The following is an 18,602-nucleotide window of genomic DNA, read 5'->3' on the forward strand; positions in this document are numbered from 1 at the left end:
ATTTCAAGAATGTTTATCTCACTTTGATCAATCAGGAGGTTATAAAATAGCTAGCAAAACTTTTTGCCTGTGGCTTTGTTTCAGAATCTAGGGCCTTGTATACATACTTACATCACATAGGATATATCACCCAATGCAGAGTAAGCATGGTGAGGTAAATATGCATTCAAAAATTGTGAATGCACAACTACAGTTGTTCTATACATTCATCCAATAAGGGTGGCTCAGAATCAGTAGTAGTTAGTAAGGAGATTTCTGTCTGGCTTTAGAGAGACAATCAGTTGAATAAAACTATTGATTTTAAAGCTACTGAGAAGCTGACTCACCTTAATAGATATATTCAATGGCCAGTTATCCTTACATCCTTATTCTCCTAAGTCGAAGTGTAGTATATTAGTTTGCTAGGGCTGCCATAACAAAATACACTGACTGAGTGGCTTAAACAACAGAATTTTATTTTTTCACAGTTCTGGAAGGTCAAGTTCAAGATCACCTTGCCGGCAGGCTTGGTTGTCTCTGAGGCCCCTCTCCTTGGCTTGCAGATGGCTGCCCTCTTTCTGCCTTTTCACATGATCCTTTCTCTGTGCACATGCCCCCGTAGTATCTTTTTATGAGTCCAGATTTCCTCTTATAAGGACACCAGTCAGGTTGGATTAAGGCCCACCCTAATGGCCTCATTTTAACTTAATCACTTTTTTAAAGGCACTATCTCCAAATACAGTTACATTCTGAGCTACCGGGCATTAGGGCTTCAACATAGGAATGGGGAGAAAGGAGGCACAAATTCAGACCATATCAGTTGCAAGTGAAATGAATTAATTAAGATTGCTGGATGTGCTGAATACATGAGAGTAGAACAGGAAGACTACTCGGGAAAAGAGTACCTATCGGAGTGACATGGAGGCATTGATTTTATGGCTGTACAGTCAATAAGATTGATAAAGTAATTTGAAAATTATTAAAATTATTGATGCATTTTTGTTCCCTGGAAAATTGTAGCTTCTATTTTGATATTTACTATATAAAACCATTCTGTAAGGAGTAATAGAAATATAATGAGAACTGATAACCCATTTTGTTTCACAGTACTTTAGAAAAAATGCATATTTTCTTGCTTATAGACAATAATTTTAGTACTTTAATGGTTGCTTTCATGTATCATGGAGTTTTAAAGTTTAAAGTTATTAAAATTATGATACAATAATTTTACATTAGACTACTAGGAAAATTTAGGTGCTGAATTCTATCTACAGGGACGTTGAAAAAGTATTAGCAGTAAAGTTCTGGTTTGTTATATGTAGGGTATAAATTTTGTTTTCCCTTCTCTCCCTGAGGGAGTTAGCCTGTTTTCTTTATGTCTGTCCCTTTCACTCTATGAGACATGTCTTTACCATCTTTGGCTGTTTCTGGATTGTGTTTTCTTCTGAATGCTTTCTGTGAATGTAAAATTTAAAAAATTATTTCAGTCTATTCAACGAACTTAGTAAACATTTGCAGTATTGAAGGGAAGCAGATTAGATTCTATGTGGGCTATAAAGATGAATAGAGCATGTCCTTAATGAGCTGACAGTGTAATTGGGAGAAACACAATGTGTCTAAAATGGCTAGAGTATGAGACGAATGAAAAAGGCATTAAGGAGAAGGCAAATATGGGAGGGATTCTGATGTGGGGGGGATTGCTTTTCACTGCGGCAATTGGGGAAAGCTTCCTAAAGCAAGTAGCACCGAAACCTCATGTGAAACACCCACGGTTGTAGTTTCTATAGGAATATATGGCAAGTGGGGGCATGGGAGGAAGTATTCTTTAAACAAACATGTATGAATGCAAGTTTAGAAGCAGAAAGAAGTGCAGCGATGACTCAGGAAAACACCAAGTGCTATCCTTTTGAGAATAACCCAAAAGATGGCAAGCACGGGCTGGTGGGACCCAGTGGAACCATGTTAGAAGGCTCTAAATGGCAGGTTACTGAGAAGTACTGGGAACTCATGCAGCCCAGTTTACCCAGCTGGTAAACCCACATCAAAATTCTTTACCAAGTGCGCTTACTAGCCCCATGGTCCTTTTGACACTTTTGAGTGATGCGTGTAGTAGAGCGTGGTAATGTTGTGTCAGTCATTATGTTTTTCTCCATCTAATGATTATATTTGCCTATTTTCTTTGCTTCTGTTCCTGGATACTATGTGACTATAAAAGGTCATGAGATTTTGAAAATTCAGCTCAACCTTTATTAAATGCTTTCAGTGTATGAGGCATAATGCTATGAGAGTTGTGAGAAGGAATAAGACATGTTTATAGCTGTGAAAGACCTGTCATCCCATTCTAACCCATATTATTTCAGTTTCTGTGATTGACAAATAAATTACACTAGGAAGACAAGCTGATATATCAATTAAAAGTATCAACTTAGAATGAGATAGACCAGCATTTGAAGTATAGGTCTAGCACTTTTTTTACCGTGTGGCCTTGGGCAAGTTACTTAAGTTATTTAGGTTCTCTAACCTTAGTTTTTTCATTGTAAAATAGAAGTAACTACCACATAATATTGTTAGAAATATTAAATAAAAAGAATTCATGTAGAGCAAAGCACTTGGCACAAAACGATATTAAGAAATGCTGGTGTTTATGATTTCTTCAAGCGGTATTTTTCTCCAGTTCTCTTATTTCTGAGTAGAAAAATGAGGGCCACAGAAGCTCAGTGATTGGATATATAGTATATGAGGATAATAACTTGTGGTTATTTATTACGGCATAAAAAGCCAATCCCAAAATTAGGTGACCTAATGCAATTTGTTTTTTTTATCTCTCATGGTTCTGTGGATTGCCTTGACTCAGCTGGGCAGTTCTTACAATCTTTCATGCAGTTCCAATCTAATGTGGCATAGGGCTACAGTTGTCTGAAGACTCTACAGGATTTGACGTCCAAGGTGGCTCACACACACTGCAGGCATTTGATGCTCCCGTTACTGGAAAATCAGCTGGGGCTCTAGAGTGGAGCACCCACAAATGATCTCTCCCAAGGAGTTGAGCTTCTCAAAGCATAATGATGGCTTCTAAAAGGGCGCATCCAAAAAGTGAGCATTCTACGGGACTTGGCCAGAAGCTGCAAAGCTTCTTCACTTAAATATCTGATCACCTTGTCTCTCTCCCTCTCTCTCTCTCCCTCTCTCTCTCTCTCTCTCTCCCTCCCTCCCTCGTTCCCCAGGCCCCTTTATTCAAGGCAGCCTCACTAGTAAGCATACCTGCTGTAGCCATTGGGAAAAGCTGCCACAAGGCCTCCCCTGACTCAGGGTGGTGGAGAATTAGACCTTCCTTCCTGAAAGGGAAGTAGAAGATGACATTCCACATGAGCATGTGGATGAGGGATGCTTTTGGCACTTTGTGGCAATCCTTATAAAAGTACTGTAAAAAGAGTTAAGGTAGACACAGTAGTTGTCTTCTTTTTTCTGATGACAAAACTGAACATCAGGGATGTTAAGAGTTAGCCAAGATAACTTCATTATTAAATGGAAGAGCTTGACATTGAACTCTGACCTTCTGGATTCAAATTGGGTCTTCTGGGGAAGTTATCCTCTGCATCTTCTCACATATCTCATCATAAGCCCCCTTCAGAGATGAGGAATACCACGGAGGCTCAAAGCAGTGATCTCCTTCCAGTTTGCCATACACCTACTATCGCCCTCCCTTTCTCTATCTGTGCCCTTGTCCATCTCCTCCTGTGAGCTTCAGGTTCTACATCTTTAAAATGGAGAAAATGGCACCTTCTCATACAGTTGAAATGACAATTACATGAGTGTAATACATGTAAAGTGCTTAAAACACCTAATACATAATGAGTGTTCAATAGTCTCTAGCTATTATTGTTATTACTATTATTATTATGATGATGATGATGATGATTCACATTCTTCAGTATTGGGATAGGAATTTATATCATAGTCTCTTTCTCCTCATTGTCAGTCCTTCCTAAACCAACTCTCTGTAACAGGAGCGGTTTTGCCTAGATTACCTCCTAATTGCCCAAACCAGGAGATTTTTTTCATTGCTAAACTCACTGCTGTGCTCGAAATGCCCTCCACCCTCCACATTCATGGGTTTCACTCTTCTTTGGCTGCTTCTGACAGCCACATATAATTGTGCAGGTTGTAATCTGCTCAAGGTCAACATCTAAGGGAAAGCATTGCATGTCAAAAATGGAGTCTTAAATCTATTATGACTGTTTCCCAGCAGATGGCAGTAACATGTTCTGGTCTAACAAAATTAATGTATTATGACAATTTTTTGCTAGATGGAGTAAAGTGTCCTGAACTGGAAATCCCTTTTTGTAATTCGCACAAAGGCACCATGTGGATTGGGAGTGCTCCTACTTTTGGCTATTCCTCCTCTACTACCTTCATCAGATAACCTTCCTTTTTCTGTTTCTTAAACGTCCATGAGGTTCTTTCCTCAGCTAACTGACTTATTCTACATGCTCTGATTGGGTAACTTAATAGACTCTTACTGTTGTAACTGTCTCACCTTGTTAATGAGTCCTAAATCTTTCACTCCATAACAGACTTGTCTTTGAATTCCAGAAGTCTAGCTACCTTCTTTACATCTTCATATATCAACATAGAGAATGCATGTTCAACATGCCATAAACTTAATTCGCTATCAGCCCCTCAAAAATGAAACCTAAGCAACATTTTTAAAGCAAGACAACTCTGTTGTTTATCAGTGTTTCCATGGAAAAGTTCAGTTTCACTTTCATGTAGGAAATGTCCACTGGGAGAAACAAATGAGTATGTGTTTGTGGCTTCCATCATAAGGAGTATTGACCCAAAACTGAGGGGGTGGCATATGCATGATCCCCCAAAACCCCTTCTAGATCACTTTGTTCTTTGTGGTGGGTCTAGAAGGAACCCAAAATTGGTCTTCACCTCTCTGAAGCACTGATAGGTTTGGGGAAGAGATTCATCCTGTTTTATCAATTTCAAATCCAGTCAAATTAGAAAATATGAGTTATACTAGACTTCATTCACTCCTCCATTACTTGAGTCTACAAATTTCTAAATGCCTAAATATTTTTTGATGTGCTCTCCTCTCTCTACTACCCTTCTCACTAATCTATTGTAGGCTTGTTCTATCTCTCAGTTGGAAATTTTTGAAAGTCCTTACTACATGTATACTTACTACATAAGATGTTGCCATCTTATTCCATTATTATATATCTTTATGTAGCTGACAAATGTATCCATTCAAAGTACACATCTAATATTTTCACCCCTATTTGATTCACTTTCAAGAATTCCTGTAACCTGGGCAGGCTGAGTGCATCAGTTGGTTAAGAGTTTGCCCAAGAGTGTGAGCTCTGAGCAACAGGGTCGCTGGTTCAATTCCCACATGGTCCAGTGATGCTGCGCCCAGAGGTGAGCGGCCGCTGAGCTGCCAACAGGTGGCAGGATGGTTCAACTGGTGAGAGCAGCTTCTGGTTTGAATGGTGGGCTATGCCCACCTGCAACTAAATACTGAACTCAGCACCTTGAGCTGAGCTGCCACCCGGGTGGCTCAGGGGATAGAGCGTGCACTCTTAACAACAAGGCTGCTGGCTCAACTCCTGCATGGGATGGTGGCTATGCCTGCCGGCAACTAATTGAACACAGCACCTTGGGCTGAGCAGCGCGACTGGACTTGGAGTGGAGCTATCTGGCCCTCCACAACTAAGATTGAAAGACAACAACTTGGCTGTTCCCCTTCCCTAATTCCCCAATTAAAAAAAATTTAAAAATAATAAAAATGAATAAATAAATAGTCTCTTTAAAAAAAAAAAAGAATTCCTGTAACCTACAGGATGAGTTTAACTCCAGCCCACAATTCAGCTCTGACATAACCTGCTTCAGAAAGCTTTCACACCTTCCAGGAATCCTCCCTCTGTGTGCCTACATTTCTTCATTATTACATACTCCTTTTTGTGTTATCAAGTTCAGTTGATATCTCTTTCTCCACCATTACACTATGAGTTTCTTGAGGGCCCAACTTGCACCTTAATCATTTTTATATTCACAGTGGCTAGCACAGTGCTTGAGACATATTAAGTATTGAAATATGTGTTGAATAAATGAAAGATGCCTGTTGAACAGAATGATAGAAGAAAGTTTTTTAAAGGAGTTTGCACTGAGGTCAGTTATGACAGAAGAAATACCTTAAATACACAGAGGGAGGAGATAAAGCCTTCTAGGAAAGGGATTCGGACAATGGGATTATAAAACTTCAAAGGCATGAATGAACAAGAGAATTGCTCATTCATGCATTGTTCAAGCCATGACTGGATTTCTCCTTTCCTCCAGACAGCAGAATTCATGATGAGGAGGTTGCTTCTCTTGTCTCTCATATTTTGGTAATTTTCTTTTCTTTCTGGAAATTTTCTTTTTTTATGTTGGCATAAAATTTTCTATGTTTATTTCAATATTTTTATTTCTCTAAAGACAATAACCCACTGAGTCTTGGAATGTATATGAGCTAACTCAGCATTTTAAATATAAACAAGTCCAGACATTTTTATTTTATTAGCCTGTGCTCATCTTCTACCTCTTCCCTCATGGATCGATCCATAGAGAAAAATATATAAATAGGCAAACTTTTTTTTTTTAAATGCCTGGTAAGATTTTTACGACTCTTTTATGTGATCCTATAGCTCCATGATATCTTGTGAAGTAAATGCTAAATCATGATTAAAGGTTGGCATTTTCCATTCTCATATTTCTAAATATATACATATATGTAATCTTCTAAGTTTATAATTATAGATTATGTTAAAGAAAGAAAGGTACATAAATAGCAAAGAAAAATGATCTCTTCTCATTTAAGCTTGTTTCCCTATTTTCCATTGTTTTCCTGGTTTCAAAGTGTCTTAAAGCTAGAAAAGATTGTAAACATTGTTGAGAAATTTTATTGATTTAGATAATATTTAAGCTAGAGCTTCTACCAGTACGTCTGGAACTACCTCTGCATTATCACCAGCTTCCTCTATACCCTCAACATCTTCTCCAAATGCTTCCTCTACCTTCTTGCCCTAAGAGAGCATGATTCTCCCCCTGAAAACCACCATTCCTGAATTGCCCTAAGAGAGCATGATTCTCCCCTGAAAACCACCATCCCTGAATCCTCCTCATGTACTTTGAAGCCACTGTTCTACCTGACCACTCCTCTCCTACTCTCATTAAAAATTCTGCTCATTTGAAGCTCATGGCAGTCAGGTGTACCACTTTGGTTCCCCTTTATCACTATTACTTACTAAATTTCAATTGTTTCCTTTGTTTACCCAGGATGTTGACACTTAATTTACAGTGTTTCTCAGCCTTTTAAGCCCTTCCATTATACTGAGACATCATGGCAGCCTCTGAGACCCTAGCTTTCCTCCTATGTAAAGACTTTCTTCTGTATTCCACCTTAGTTTCCATTTTCATGGTCACAACCGGATCTTAGCAATTGTAACTGTTGTACTTCCCAAATCATGAAAGTGAACTTCTTGGTTAGCTTTCTTTTTAATTTGCTTTGCCAAGTGTTCAGTTACAAGGATTCTTTATTTTCACCAGGATTCCAGTCTGTTGAGCCTTTTTCTATCTTCTAATCCACTCTTCTTTTATGTTCTTCCCTTTTAATCCATTTGTATTCCATGGTGTATCATTTCAATCACTGTTTTAGTTCTCTTGATGGTAACCTAAATTCCCCTATACCTGCCCCCTCCCATACATTAGCCTACCCTGCAACTCACAATTTATTTTTAATTTTTTCCTCACAAAACCTCTTCTTGGTTGAAGTCAACTATCCACTTTCTCATTGCCTGAAGGAGAGCTGTGGAGCAATTTCAGACAAAGTCACTCAGCAGGGTCTATCAGTAGCCCTGTAAGTTTAATGTTACCAACCTCAAATGAGATCCTGATACTACATTAGCCATTGTCATCTCTGTCTGCTCACCTTACTTCCCCATTCCTCACAGAAATGAGATTAAACTTTCTGTATTCTCTTCAAATACTCCTACAACGTTCATCAGACCTCACATTCTAACAGAAAAAATAGATGATTTTAGACTGGGATTTTTTTTTTCATCTTCAAGCTACCAAGCTACCAAATCACTTATATACAGTAATTTTACCTTCCTTCCCCTTTGTGACAACAGGAACGCTTTATGTTTTCTGATCTTTGGGTTATATTTCTATCTATGCTTTGGGATGCCTCTTCTTACCCCTCTCGGGAATTTTACATCACTGATTTTACTTTCTCTCCTCTGTACAGCCAACGTGTCTGTCTCCTTCCAAGTGGCTTTTCAGCATATGCAAGTCTCTCCCTTTAAAACAAAACACATGTCTTTCAAGTTACTGCTCTATTTCTTCCTCTACTTTAATGCTAATCTATTCAAGAAGTTATCTGTACTTACTATCACCCAGTTAATGCTTTACCCATTTCACTCTGCCTTCCTACCTTCTTACTTCCACCAAAACAGTTTTATTCCACAGTTTATATTCATGTGGCTAAACTCAAAGGACATATTTAAGTCCTTACCTAATTTATGCTCTCATTAAGAGTTCAATATTGTTAAAGATAGTCTTCCCTTCTGATATTCTTCCTTTTTTGGGTCTGCTTTTGCTCCTCTGCCACAATATTAAATGTCAGCATGTTTCAGGGTTTGGTTCTGGTCTAGTTCTTCCTCACACTGGAAGCAAGTTAATCGACATCCATTGTTTCAATTACCACTAAAAGGCACATGACTCACAAATTACTTGTTCAGTTAGGACTTTTCCACCAAGCTACAGGGCTACATATCCAACTGCCTTTGGACATCTTTGGTACCCAGCTCATAGTCTGTCTTCTCCCCCAAACCAGCCATCTTCTGATGCTCTGACATTATCTAATAGTATCGCAATCCATTTAGTTGTACACACCAGAAAGAAAATGAAACTCTCTCTCTCACAAACCTCAGATTCAATCCATTACCTAGTCTTGTCAGATTTACATCCTAAATCACTTTCAACTTAATTCACTTCTCTCTATTTTCATCACCACCCTTTGTTCAAGACGGTCATTGCTTGTGTGGAATACTGCCATGGTCTCTTATCTGATCTGCCCACATGTATTTTGACTTTCCTCCAGTCTAGCCTACCCTAGAGTAGCAGCTCTCAACCAGGGGTGACATGCTCCCCACAGGAGATTTGGCAATATCTGAACACACTGTTGACTGTGACAACAGGGGAGCAATGCTACTCGCATCTAGTGGGTAGAAACAAAGAATGCTACGAAGCATCCCACAGTGCACAGAATAGGCCCCCCATGACAAAGAATTGTGTAGTTCAAAATGTCAGTTTTGCCAAGGTTGAGAAAGCCTACTCTAGAGGTAGACTGAGCTTTCCACACTGCAGACTGATCATGTGTGCACATTCACACACACACACACACACACACACACGGTTAAAATTCTTCAGTAACTCCCCATTCAGCTGAGACCAGAATAGTTAATATGGCCCTCCAGGTGCTTCATGATCTAGCCTGTACCTAGCTGTACAGGTCATTCTGCTCATGTTCTCTTTCAGGCCCCCTGTTCCAGCCACATTTCTATCCACTCTGCTTCCCTTCGGCCCAAGACACTTGCACATGTTCTCTGCACCTGGAGAGGCCTTCACTTCGTTAAGCCCCATTTTATTCTTCAAATATCAGCTGAAGATTGTTTCCCCGGGGGAGTTTTGCATGACCTTCCTCACTAGATTAATTTCCCATATTAGACACTCAGGATTATGTCTCTCCTTCTGGGCCTGTACATTGTTGCGTATTTACATTGATTTATGTGCTTTATTACTCTTTGTTTCCCTCACTGGACTAGAAGGTAAAAATAATGAATACTATTTCTTTATTATGTTTTTTTTTTCAAATAACATTAGAATGCAAATGCTTGGTTGTTAAATGTTAGGTGTTTGGAGACTAAATCTCTTCATATGATATATAAAAAAATTTAGTCCCAGTCATGTCAAGTGACCTGAGCAAGGCTACACAACAAATAAGTAGCAAAGGGAAGAAGACTTCAAGTTTCTCAAGTGCTGCATTTTTTCCCTCTAAACTGGTATTTTGTGCATGTGTCAAAGCCTGTAGATTTTTACTCAAAGTAAATCTTTTGTAGAAGCAGAGTGCATAAAACAGATTAAAAGAGATTAAAGCAAATCACTGCTTTGATTAGAGAAAGCTCAATTCAAATTCATCTAAGAAGTTCTTTTAAATCTCTACACAGGCCCCTCCTCACCCCTTGCCAGGGTGCTAAGGAAGTTGCGTCAGAATGACTTGGATCTAATGATGGAGGCTTGTAAACAGGTCTACCTATTACATTCATATGTAGACTGTATGTGGGGTCCCTTACCGCCTCAGTATATGACGCACTCTTGGTATTTGTAAATTCAAAATTGAGAATGCCGATATAGTAAAAGTTAATGTCATGCCTGACTGAAATATTTGCTTAAACAATTTCACCAAATCACATTTCCATGTTTCTGTATGAAACAGAAAGATGATCCTTTCACATCATCAATTGAGTCCATGGGCCCCATTCAGCATTCTGCCCTTTGTCAAAACAAAAAAATTTCCAAGAATTCACTGCTTTTTAAGTGTCTTCATTTTCTCTTCACCTCATTTATTTTGCCAATGCTAGGAGTTGGATTAAGTTGCTAAAACAGAAACAGACAAACTTATTGAATCCATTTCATAGCGGTCACTTTTCATGACAGTGGAAGAGGACCAGAATGAACTGAGGTAAGGATGCTATGCTCATTCACTAGCTAAGAAGCTCATGCCCACAGATCATGACACCTCTGACATTGTGTCTCCACAGCACAAAAAAGCACTACTGTTAAGAACCTTTGGGTTTTTGATAATAGCTGGAAACACAAATGTTAAAGGCAATGCACTGAAAAAATAGAAACCTTTTCCTGTGTTTTTTTTCCCTATAAATGCTTTTAGTTCCAGTTAAAATTCTCAATAATGAAGATATTATACATTATATATTTGGAGGGTATTTAAAGATGAGATAACTAAACACATACCAATATTTTCTAATTATTTATATAACCATATATGGATATAAATTATATAGATATAGATGGACATAGATATAGATAGATATAGATATAGATATAGATAGATATAAAAATTAGAAAATGTGAACAAGCCAAGAGGTTATTTTTACAAAAGCCTTGCTTTTTGCAACCATATTATATAGAAAATGTGCACACTCTAAAGAAATGTTTCAGAACTTTTAGCTGTCTCTCAAATGACTCACTCATGCCAGTGTATTTAAAATTTAACAAAAATGAAGGGTAATTCATCACATCATTGTTTCAATGACTGTTGTTAGAAAACACAATCTCATGTACAAAACTCCAAAACTTATAAGTAGTTATTGAAAATATTTCAACATATTACTTGAATTTTATTTTTTAATACACTATTGCTTCTCAACTTGTCTTGGCTTATTTACCTAGTTTTTACATTTTTTTACTCAAAATAATTAGTCTAATTAACTTGGTTTGTCTTATTAGATTTTACTACTCAGTATATAGAATAAGTAATATTAGACTCCTTATAGTTGAAACATTCTTTACATTTGGGGGGGGATCTTTAGCTCTCTAATTTTGAATTAGTATGTCAAAGAAGTAATTTCACAATTTTCATGAATTGTCAAACTGTACTTTCTGTATGGTGGCTGAATGGCTTTATAATTTGGGAGCTCTATAATTACTAAGATTATCATTATAAGATGAACATACATTAAAAAACTCATTTTCTTCTGTCTTAAGCATATAATGTTGATATATTGATATTTTTTGAAATCCCTCATGGATATTTCTCAGGCCTCAGGAATTTGCATGTATTAGCATATTATATTGTATTGTGACCCTTATTTCCACTTTTTCCCTTGTACAAGAGAAAAAAAAAAGCTACATGAAAGAAAAGCTAATTCAGAAGTGGAACTAGTGGCAAAAAAGTAAACTAAGTGTCAGATATGTGTTTGTAGTTCTTTGCTAAGTTATCAAAATTTTTCCTGAAGCATATTGGAAAACATTACTCATAGAAACCCCCTCCCTCTCTCATTGCTGCCTTTTAAACCCCCTGAAAACCACATCTGTTTCCCACTGATAGCTTTTAACACACATTCCTTTAATGTCTTCCAACAGGAAGTGGAAATAGAGAGAAGTTTGTGTTCACCAACATTTAAGAGTCACCCTGGGAGCCAGTCCGATGATTCTGTGAAAGATTCAGACAAGAAAGGCGAGGAAACATCTTTTGACAAGATGTCACCTGAAAGTGGTCACAGCCACATATTTGAAGGTTAGCATAATATTTTGATATGATTTCTTGGGATCATGCATAGTACAACATGAATGGCTAATAAAATATATCAGGGTTTTATATAAAAATTAGTAAGAAAAAAGATGACAGACTATAGCTGAAGAAACACAATTCAGAAAAAATAGATGTATGTTTAAATATTTTATCTCTATTATATTTGACTTAAAATTTTAAATTAAATAAAATATATTTTAATTGATTATAAACCAGTACAACAAGCATTTTCAGTATTCAGCTTTTGGAACAAAGCATTTTGACCATCATCTGACTTTTCCTTTTGTGGAAAGAAAGGAAACATATTTGTCTTCCTGTCTGTGGGATAAAAAAGGATAAAATATAAGTAACTGTCAGGCAAAGTTAAAAAAAAATTAAACATGCCTTCAGCATCTCTTTTTCAGACAATTAAACTAAATGTGCTTAATGAATTTGGAATAAAAAGTAACATGATACTGTCATAATTTAAGGGAAAACCTCATAAATTTGATTAATGTTTTACAATGTCATTAAAAACTTAATAGCTCATATGTTAGAAATAACACTTTTAATATAATTTTCAACTATGATAAAAATGCAAAATATAAATAATTTATTGGAAAATACAGATATCATTTATCATTTCTGATTAGTCAAATTCTGGAATTTTCCATTTTGGCCAAGTAATGCATATTATAGTATTTATGATGTTTGTTAAAGATCATAATTAGTACAGCTTTTAGGATATCATTGTGTGTGTGTGTGTGTGTGTGTGTGTGTATGTGTGTGTGTGTTTATTGATTTATATCCAACTATCAAGTCGCCAGTCAACATGAGCAATATGGAATAGTCTATGAAATATAACAGATAGTTCACAATTTGGGGAAGCAAATGATACACTCTGCTTTAAAACTTTGCTATTCAGTGTCCTCTGTGAATCAGAGCATGAGCATGACCTGAAGGCATATTAGAAATGCAGAACTTTGGGCCCCACACCAGTCCTAATGAATCAGGAATGCACTTGAACAACATCCTCAGATGACTCATGTGCACATTAAAGTGAGAGAAGGTATCCAGTACTCTATGACAGTGTAGACTTACGATTTAGACCATCTGATTCCAGTTGGTTTAAGTATAGAGTTTGGAATGGGAAGTGGGTATGGGAAGAATAAAGGGGATTTTGCTAATGATGAACTGGGCTAACTACATGGATTCTAACTACATGTAAATTGGGATCTCAATCTCTAGCTTTTATTTTCAATTCATTTTGTATGCCCAGTTGATATCCTAATATGATTAGTAGCAGTCTCGAGGAATTTACTCCATATGTTTCTGGCCTGTGATTAAACTTTATGTGCACTTGGCTGAATGCAAAAGAATTAGATTAACAGAGGCCACAAATGGGGAGTTTGGGGGAATGATTTATTTTCTGATAATGCTAGCCCATGGATATGTTAGCATAAGAAAGCAAATGTGAGGTTTGCAAACTGATCAAAATTACATGAGATGAACAACTCCACTCATCTCACCTTACTTCTCTTCTGTGTTTTCTTTGGCTTCCATGCAAAGGTTTTCAAAAGCCTATATGTTGCAAGCTTAGAAAAGGTATCCTGGAAGGTAACCATTATTTAGTGTCAAGATACGACTTAAACTGAGTGAGCTCAGATTTAAATTTCTAGGTATTTTGAAAATATCAAGAGCTAAACTTAAAAGTGGGATGGGAAACTTGCACTGAGGATGAACATAGCACTGTGGAAAATGACATAAATGGAGCCATTTTAAAATGGAACCAGTGCAGCCATTCCAGAAGAACTGGAATGCTTGTCTTGTTCCTTGAAACTTTGGACTGGGACAAACAATGGTTTAGAAAGTCAGCAGGAAAGCAGACATCCTGATCACAAGTACTGATAATTATGGACCCACTATTTGAAGATAGAAATAGTAATCAATCAAGTATATACAAGAGTAGATCATCTTGTCAGCACCAATAGGAAGTTTTTTCTTCTTTTCACATAATTATTTCTTTCATTTTTCTCATAAAAACCCCTTGTTTTCACTGTTCATTCAGGACACTATTTGGATTTCTACCTGAATCTGTGCTTCTAGAATTGATAGCCTCACATACTAGTTAAACATTTTAAGTAGCCTCAAGAGTTTCATACTTGAAAGCAGTATTTATTTATAGTCCTTTCATAAACAGTAGAATTTTTTTAAATAAGCTTAAAATAGATCATTCAAATGTAGCTACCTAATGTTCTGCATTTTTACAATTTAGTAAAAGCAATGTAAATTGACAATTCCATTTTAGAACTCAGGAATAGCAATGGTTGTAGGATTACCCCCTCCTCTCATTCTCAAACACAGGTGGAGGCAGCATAGAAAGTCACCAGTGACCCTCCATACTCCTTCCTATGCCTGGCCATCCACATCTCAGCTTGTGTTCAATTGCTCTCACCACTCACCCTGATTAGATCTGTTCCCCTTTCCTCACTGATGTATTGGTGTCAGGGAAATCATAGCGCTGCATGAGCATGTTATTGCACTCTAGTCATGTTTTCTTTGGGATCTACTCTAATGGGTAGTTGTTCCAATGATTCAAGGAAGACTTAGCTCATGGGAAACTAAATATCCAGCATGACAAATCCACATTTTGACCAATTTGTGTAATAGATATGAGGAAAAAAATAAATCTATATAGATGGTTTAGACTAACTCTGTATTGTAGTGATATAAAAATGTTATCTGTGGAATTTCCTTTAGATATTTTAAAACCTGTAAGTTGGAAAGTGAACATTGGGAGTCTTAGGTACTGATTCACATGGTTCAATCTACTTAGGCTTTGTTCTATCTGTATGTAGAGTAAAAATCTATTATTTTCTGCTGAAAAATTCCGGATCAAAGGATGTTTCAAATAGGACAAGTGATTGGGTAATATTCATCAAGTTTAAATTACTTGGGATTTTTAATATGACAATTACCTGCTTTTAGCTTTTATTCTCTGAACCATAATTTTAATATTAATCTTCTAAGTCATCAAAATGTAAAATAACAGGTAAAATATACATTCACCCTTTCGAGGCTTTTGTAATAAACCTTAGAAATGACCTGCTGTATTTCTCTTTTTATTCTGCTCCATTAAAGCTAAATTCATTTTCTGTTCTTATAATGGCTGTTCATCTTCTCTGGCAGATTTCACAAAATAAACTAAGGGTTCTGTTCTTTAAAATTTTCTACTTCTCTTTAAGTGGTGGAATACTTTTAGTTCTTAAGGTTTCTAAAATAATTGATGTATGTGCAATATATGTATTTATGTGTGAGTGCTTGCTATTTATATATCTTATTTTCACTTAAAATCAGACATTTTAGAGTAGTGTTTTTTGTGATATAGAAGTGTTCCACAGGTGTGCTGTTCAATATGGTAACCACTAGTGGCTAATAAGGATTTGAAAAGTGGCTCATGCAACTGAACAATTTAATTGATAATGTTATTGAATTTTAATTAATTTAAATGCAAATAGTCACTGTTTTGGGCAGCGCAGTTTAAGCAGATGTCATTTCTCTAAGGAACTGGTTGTTCACCTTTCTCGTAGGAAGGGATCCAGGTGCTAGTTATTCATTTTAATTCATCCTTTCTCTGCAAATTTCCATTATTAAATATATGTATGTATATATATATATGTATATATATATATGATAAGCGTAAAGAGAATTCATGTCAGCAAAATAAATAAGTAGCAATAATCCACATATTTTTTTTAAATTGCCTTCAAGAGTTAGTGACAGTCTTTTTTCTGTAGTACTTCCTAGTGATAAAATTAAGAAAAAATAGTTTCACCTGTGTTCCCTTTTCAACGTGCTGAAAAACAATGGTTTTATCCTAGGAATAGAAATATCTACTGTGAGGCTATGCATTTTCCATACATCTTTTCTGGAACTTAATTGTCTTGGGAATATGAACCCTCTTAGGTCGGGAAGCAAACTATTCTCTAAATACTTAGAGTCAACAAAGATAAATGAATGCAGTAACAGGACACTTTAAAATTAGCAGAACCATTCATTTAATAAAAAAAGATCTTTATTTGGAGACTTATAAATAAATCAGACATTTAGTCACAGAGCAGCACCAGGGAAGGCCATAGGCACCATTCTGCTTTGACTGATTTGTTCTCTCTAATGAGACTCAGAAAACAGGCTTTAAGACCTATTCTCTGGACACACCACAATGGACTCAAGACTCCCTACACTGGCTTCTGCCTCCAGACTTGCTGCCTTACCCACCCGTACCTTTTTTCATGCCTTAGACAATCTCCTATAAAACAGCCATGTCACTTTCATTCACATAGGAGACATTTCATTACTAAAAATATTGTCAGTGAATTACCATTTTAAATAATCCTGAGGTGACTCCCTTTACAAAGTGAAGAATCCTTTTGTCATAATAGCGAAAATATTTGATATATTTGATCTGTTTAATCAACTTGGGGGTGTTTTTGCTCTCTTTCTTAAAGTGGGTTCTACCTGCAGTCTTTCAATGACTCCCACATGTTCCTTTCAGTTGCTTTTATAGTCAGTGAGTCAAAATAAATTCCAGAGTTAAATCATGGGCTCTACTGGAAGAGTCAGCTGGGAGTTTGCTATTCTAAGGAAATTATAATAAAAGGTCTATTCATGAGGTCTTTCGCATGGTAGCTATAAATCAGCACCTTGGAAACCATGGAAAATTTCCCTTGATTAATATTCAAAATCCCAGGAACTCATTTTGAGCTCGTGCATAGTCACACTTAATTATAAAACATGATATCATCAAAGAAATAGAACAACAAATATAAATATCCCTCTTGAAAAATCATTCATTGATTTGACCTCCTTGCAACTGAAAAGAACTAAATATTATTTTTAGATATTCTGATGGTAGAACCAGAAATGTATATCTATTCTAGAGAATATTTTTGACATGCTATTTTTATTTACCCATTTATTCAGTCATTCAGCAAGGATTTATTGAGTGCCTATATGTGTCAAGTACTATTCTAGGTGCCTGGGGACATCAATGAATAAACGAGACAAAAGAGAGAAGAGAAAAATCCTGCCCTTGTGCAGCTTGTATTCTACCAGGGAGAAACACATGAACAATAAAAATAGTGAAGCAAATTACATATCAAAAGGTAATACTAAGTGCTGCAGAAACTATGGACCAGGATAGAAGGGCTGAGGCATGGTGGAGGTTTGCAATTTAGTTAGGATAGTCATCATCAGCCATGCAGAAAGGTGACATTTAAGCAAAGACTTGAATAAAATATTTTCTCTTTATCTTTATTCTTAAAAGCTTGCAAAGTCCTATTTTTAATGTGTTCAAGACAATGCAACTATAGACACTCACAAAAGAGGACTTCCAGAAATGCTTCAGAAAGTGGCAAGAATGATGGGATGAGTGTGTTTGAAGTGAAGGGGTGTATTCTGAGGGGGATTAATAGCAATGTGTCTTTTAGTGTAATATATTTTTTTTAATTTAAACATTCACCGTATTGTTTGATCATACCTCATATATCTGGGAAGATTTGAGGTAGAATCCTTTCTGGGTGATCCAAGGCCCCATGATTGAAGCAACTATTAATATATTGTCAAAATCTCTGCAGTTACCTGAAACAGAGGAAAGATATACATCAGTAAAACCCATATGCCTGACCACTGTCACCAGTGCACAGTGTATGAAACTCCTCATCCCTTTGCTTCTCAGAATGTGTCCTACGCATTTTGGGATTTATTGTCATATTCTGGTCTCCAGAGGATAGGCCAACACAGGAGGCAAGGAGTTCAGGCAGAATCCCAAGGCTGGCTGAAGACTTGGCACACACACACGGGAGCCAAACCAGGAATTGGTTATTCTAGGGAAGGGGACATGAGAATTGTGTTACCTAATAGGTTTGAAATTAGAATGTCAGTACAGAGATGAAACACAAGAACCCCACATCTTAAACTGAGTTCATGATTCCATGTGTTTATCCAGGTTGGCACAGCTCATATGACCGTCAGTGTTCCAAAATAAAGGCATCGTTAGAGGTTCACGAATGTGCTATGTCCACACTGGACAAGTTTGTTGACAGGTGTTAATGATGCAATACTAGCTGGGTTTTAGGATGAAAAATGCAGTCACTAAAGGATTAGTTCATGACTAAGAAAACTCATTACTTTGGGGCAGTGATTTTGAATGAAAGGGAAAATGAAAAAAGAAAGGAAGAGAGAGAGAGACAGAGAGAGAGAGAGA

At 36.7% G+C, this 18,602-nt stretch overlaps 1 protein-coding gene across 1 annotated transcript in view; it reads left to right on the top strand.

Annotated features, from left to right (window-relative positions):
- Positions 1-12,275: 12,275 nt before the first annotated feature.
- Positions 12,276-18,602, top strand: part of XIRP2 (xin actin binding repeat containing 2) — a 116,763-nt gene continuing 110,436 nt past the window's right edge. The window contains exon 1 of the mRNA XM_019656604.1: positions 12,276-12,343. Within this exon, the coding sequence (XP_019512149.1) occupies positions 12,307-12,343 (37 nt within the window). The 5' untranslated portion in view covers positions 12,276-12,306. The remainder of the gene's footprint in view (positions 12,344-18,602) is intronic.

The sequence above is a fragment of the Hipposideros armiger genome, unplaced genomic scaffold (genome assembly GCF_001890085.2).
Source record: "Hipposideros armiger isolate ML-2016 unplaced genomic scaffold, ASM189008v1 scaffold_263, whole genome shotgun sequence".
NCBI classification, from domain to species: Eukaryota; Metazoa; Chordata; class Mammalia; order Chiroptera; family Hipposideridae; genus Hipposideros; species Hipposideros armiger.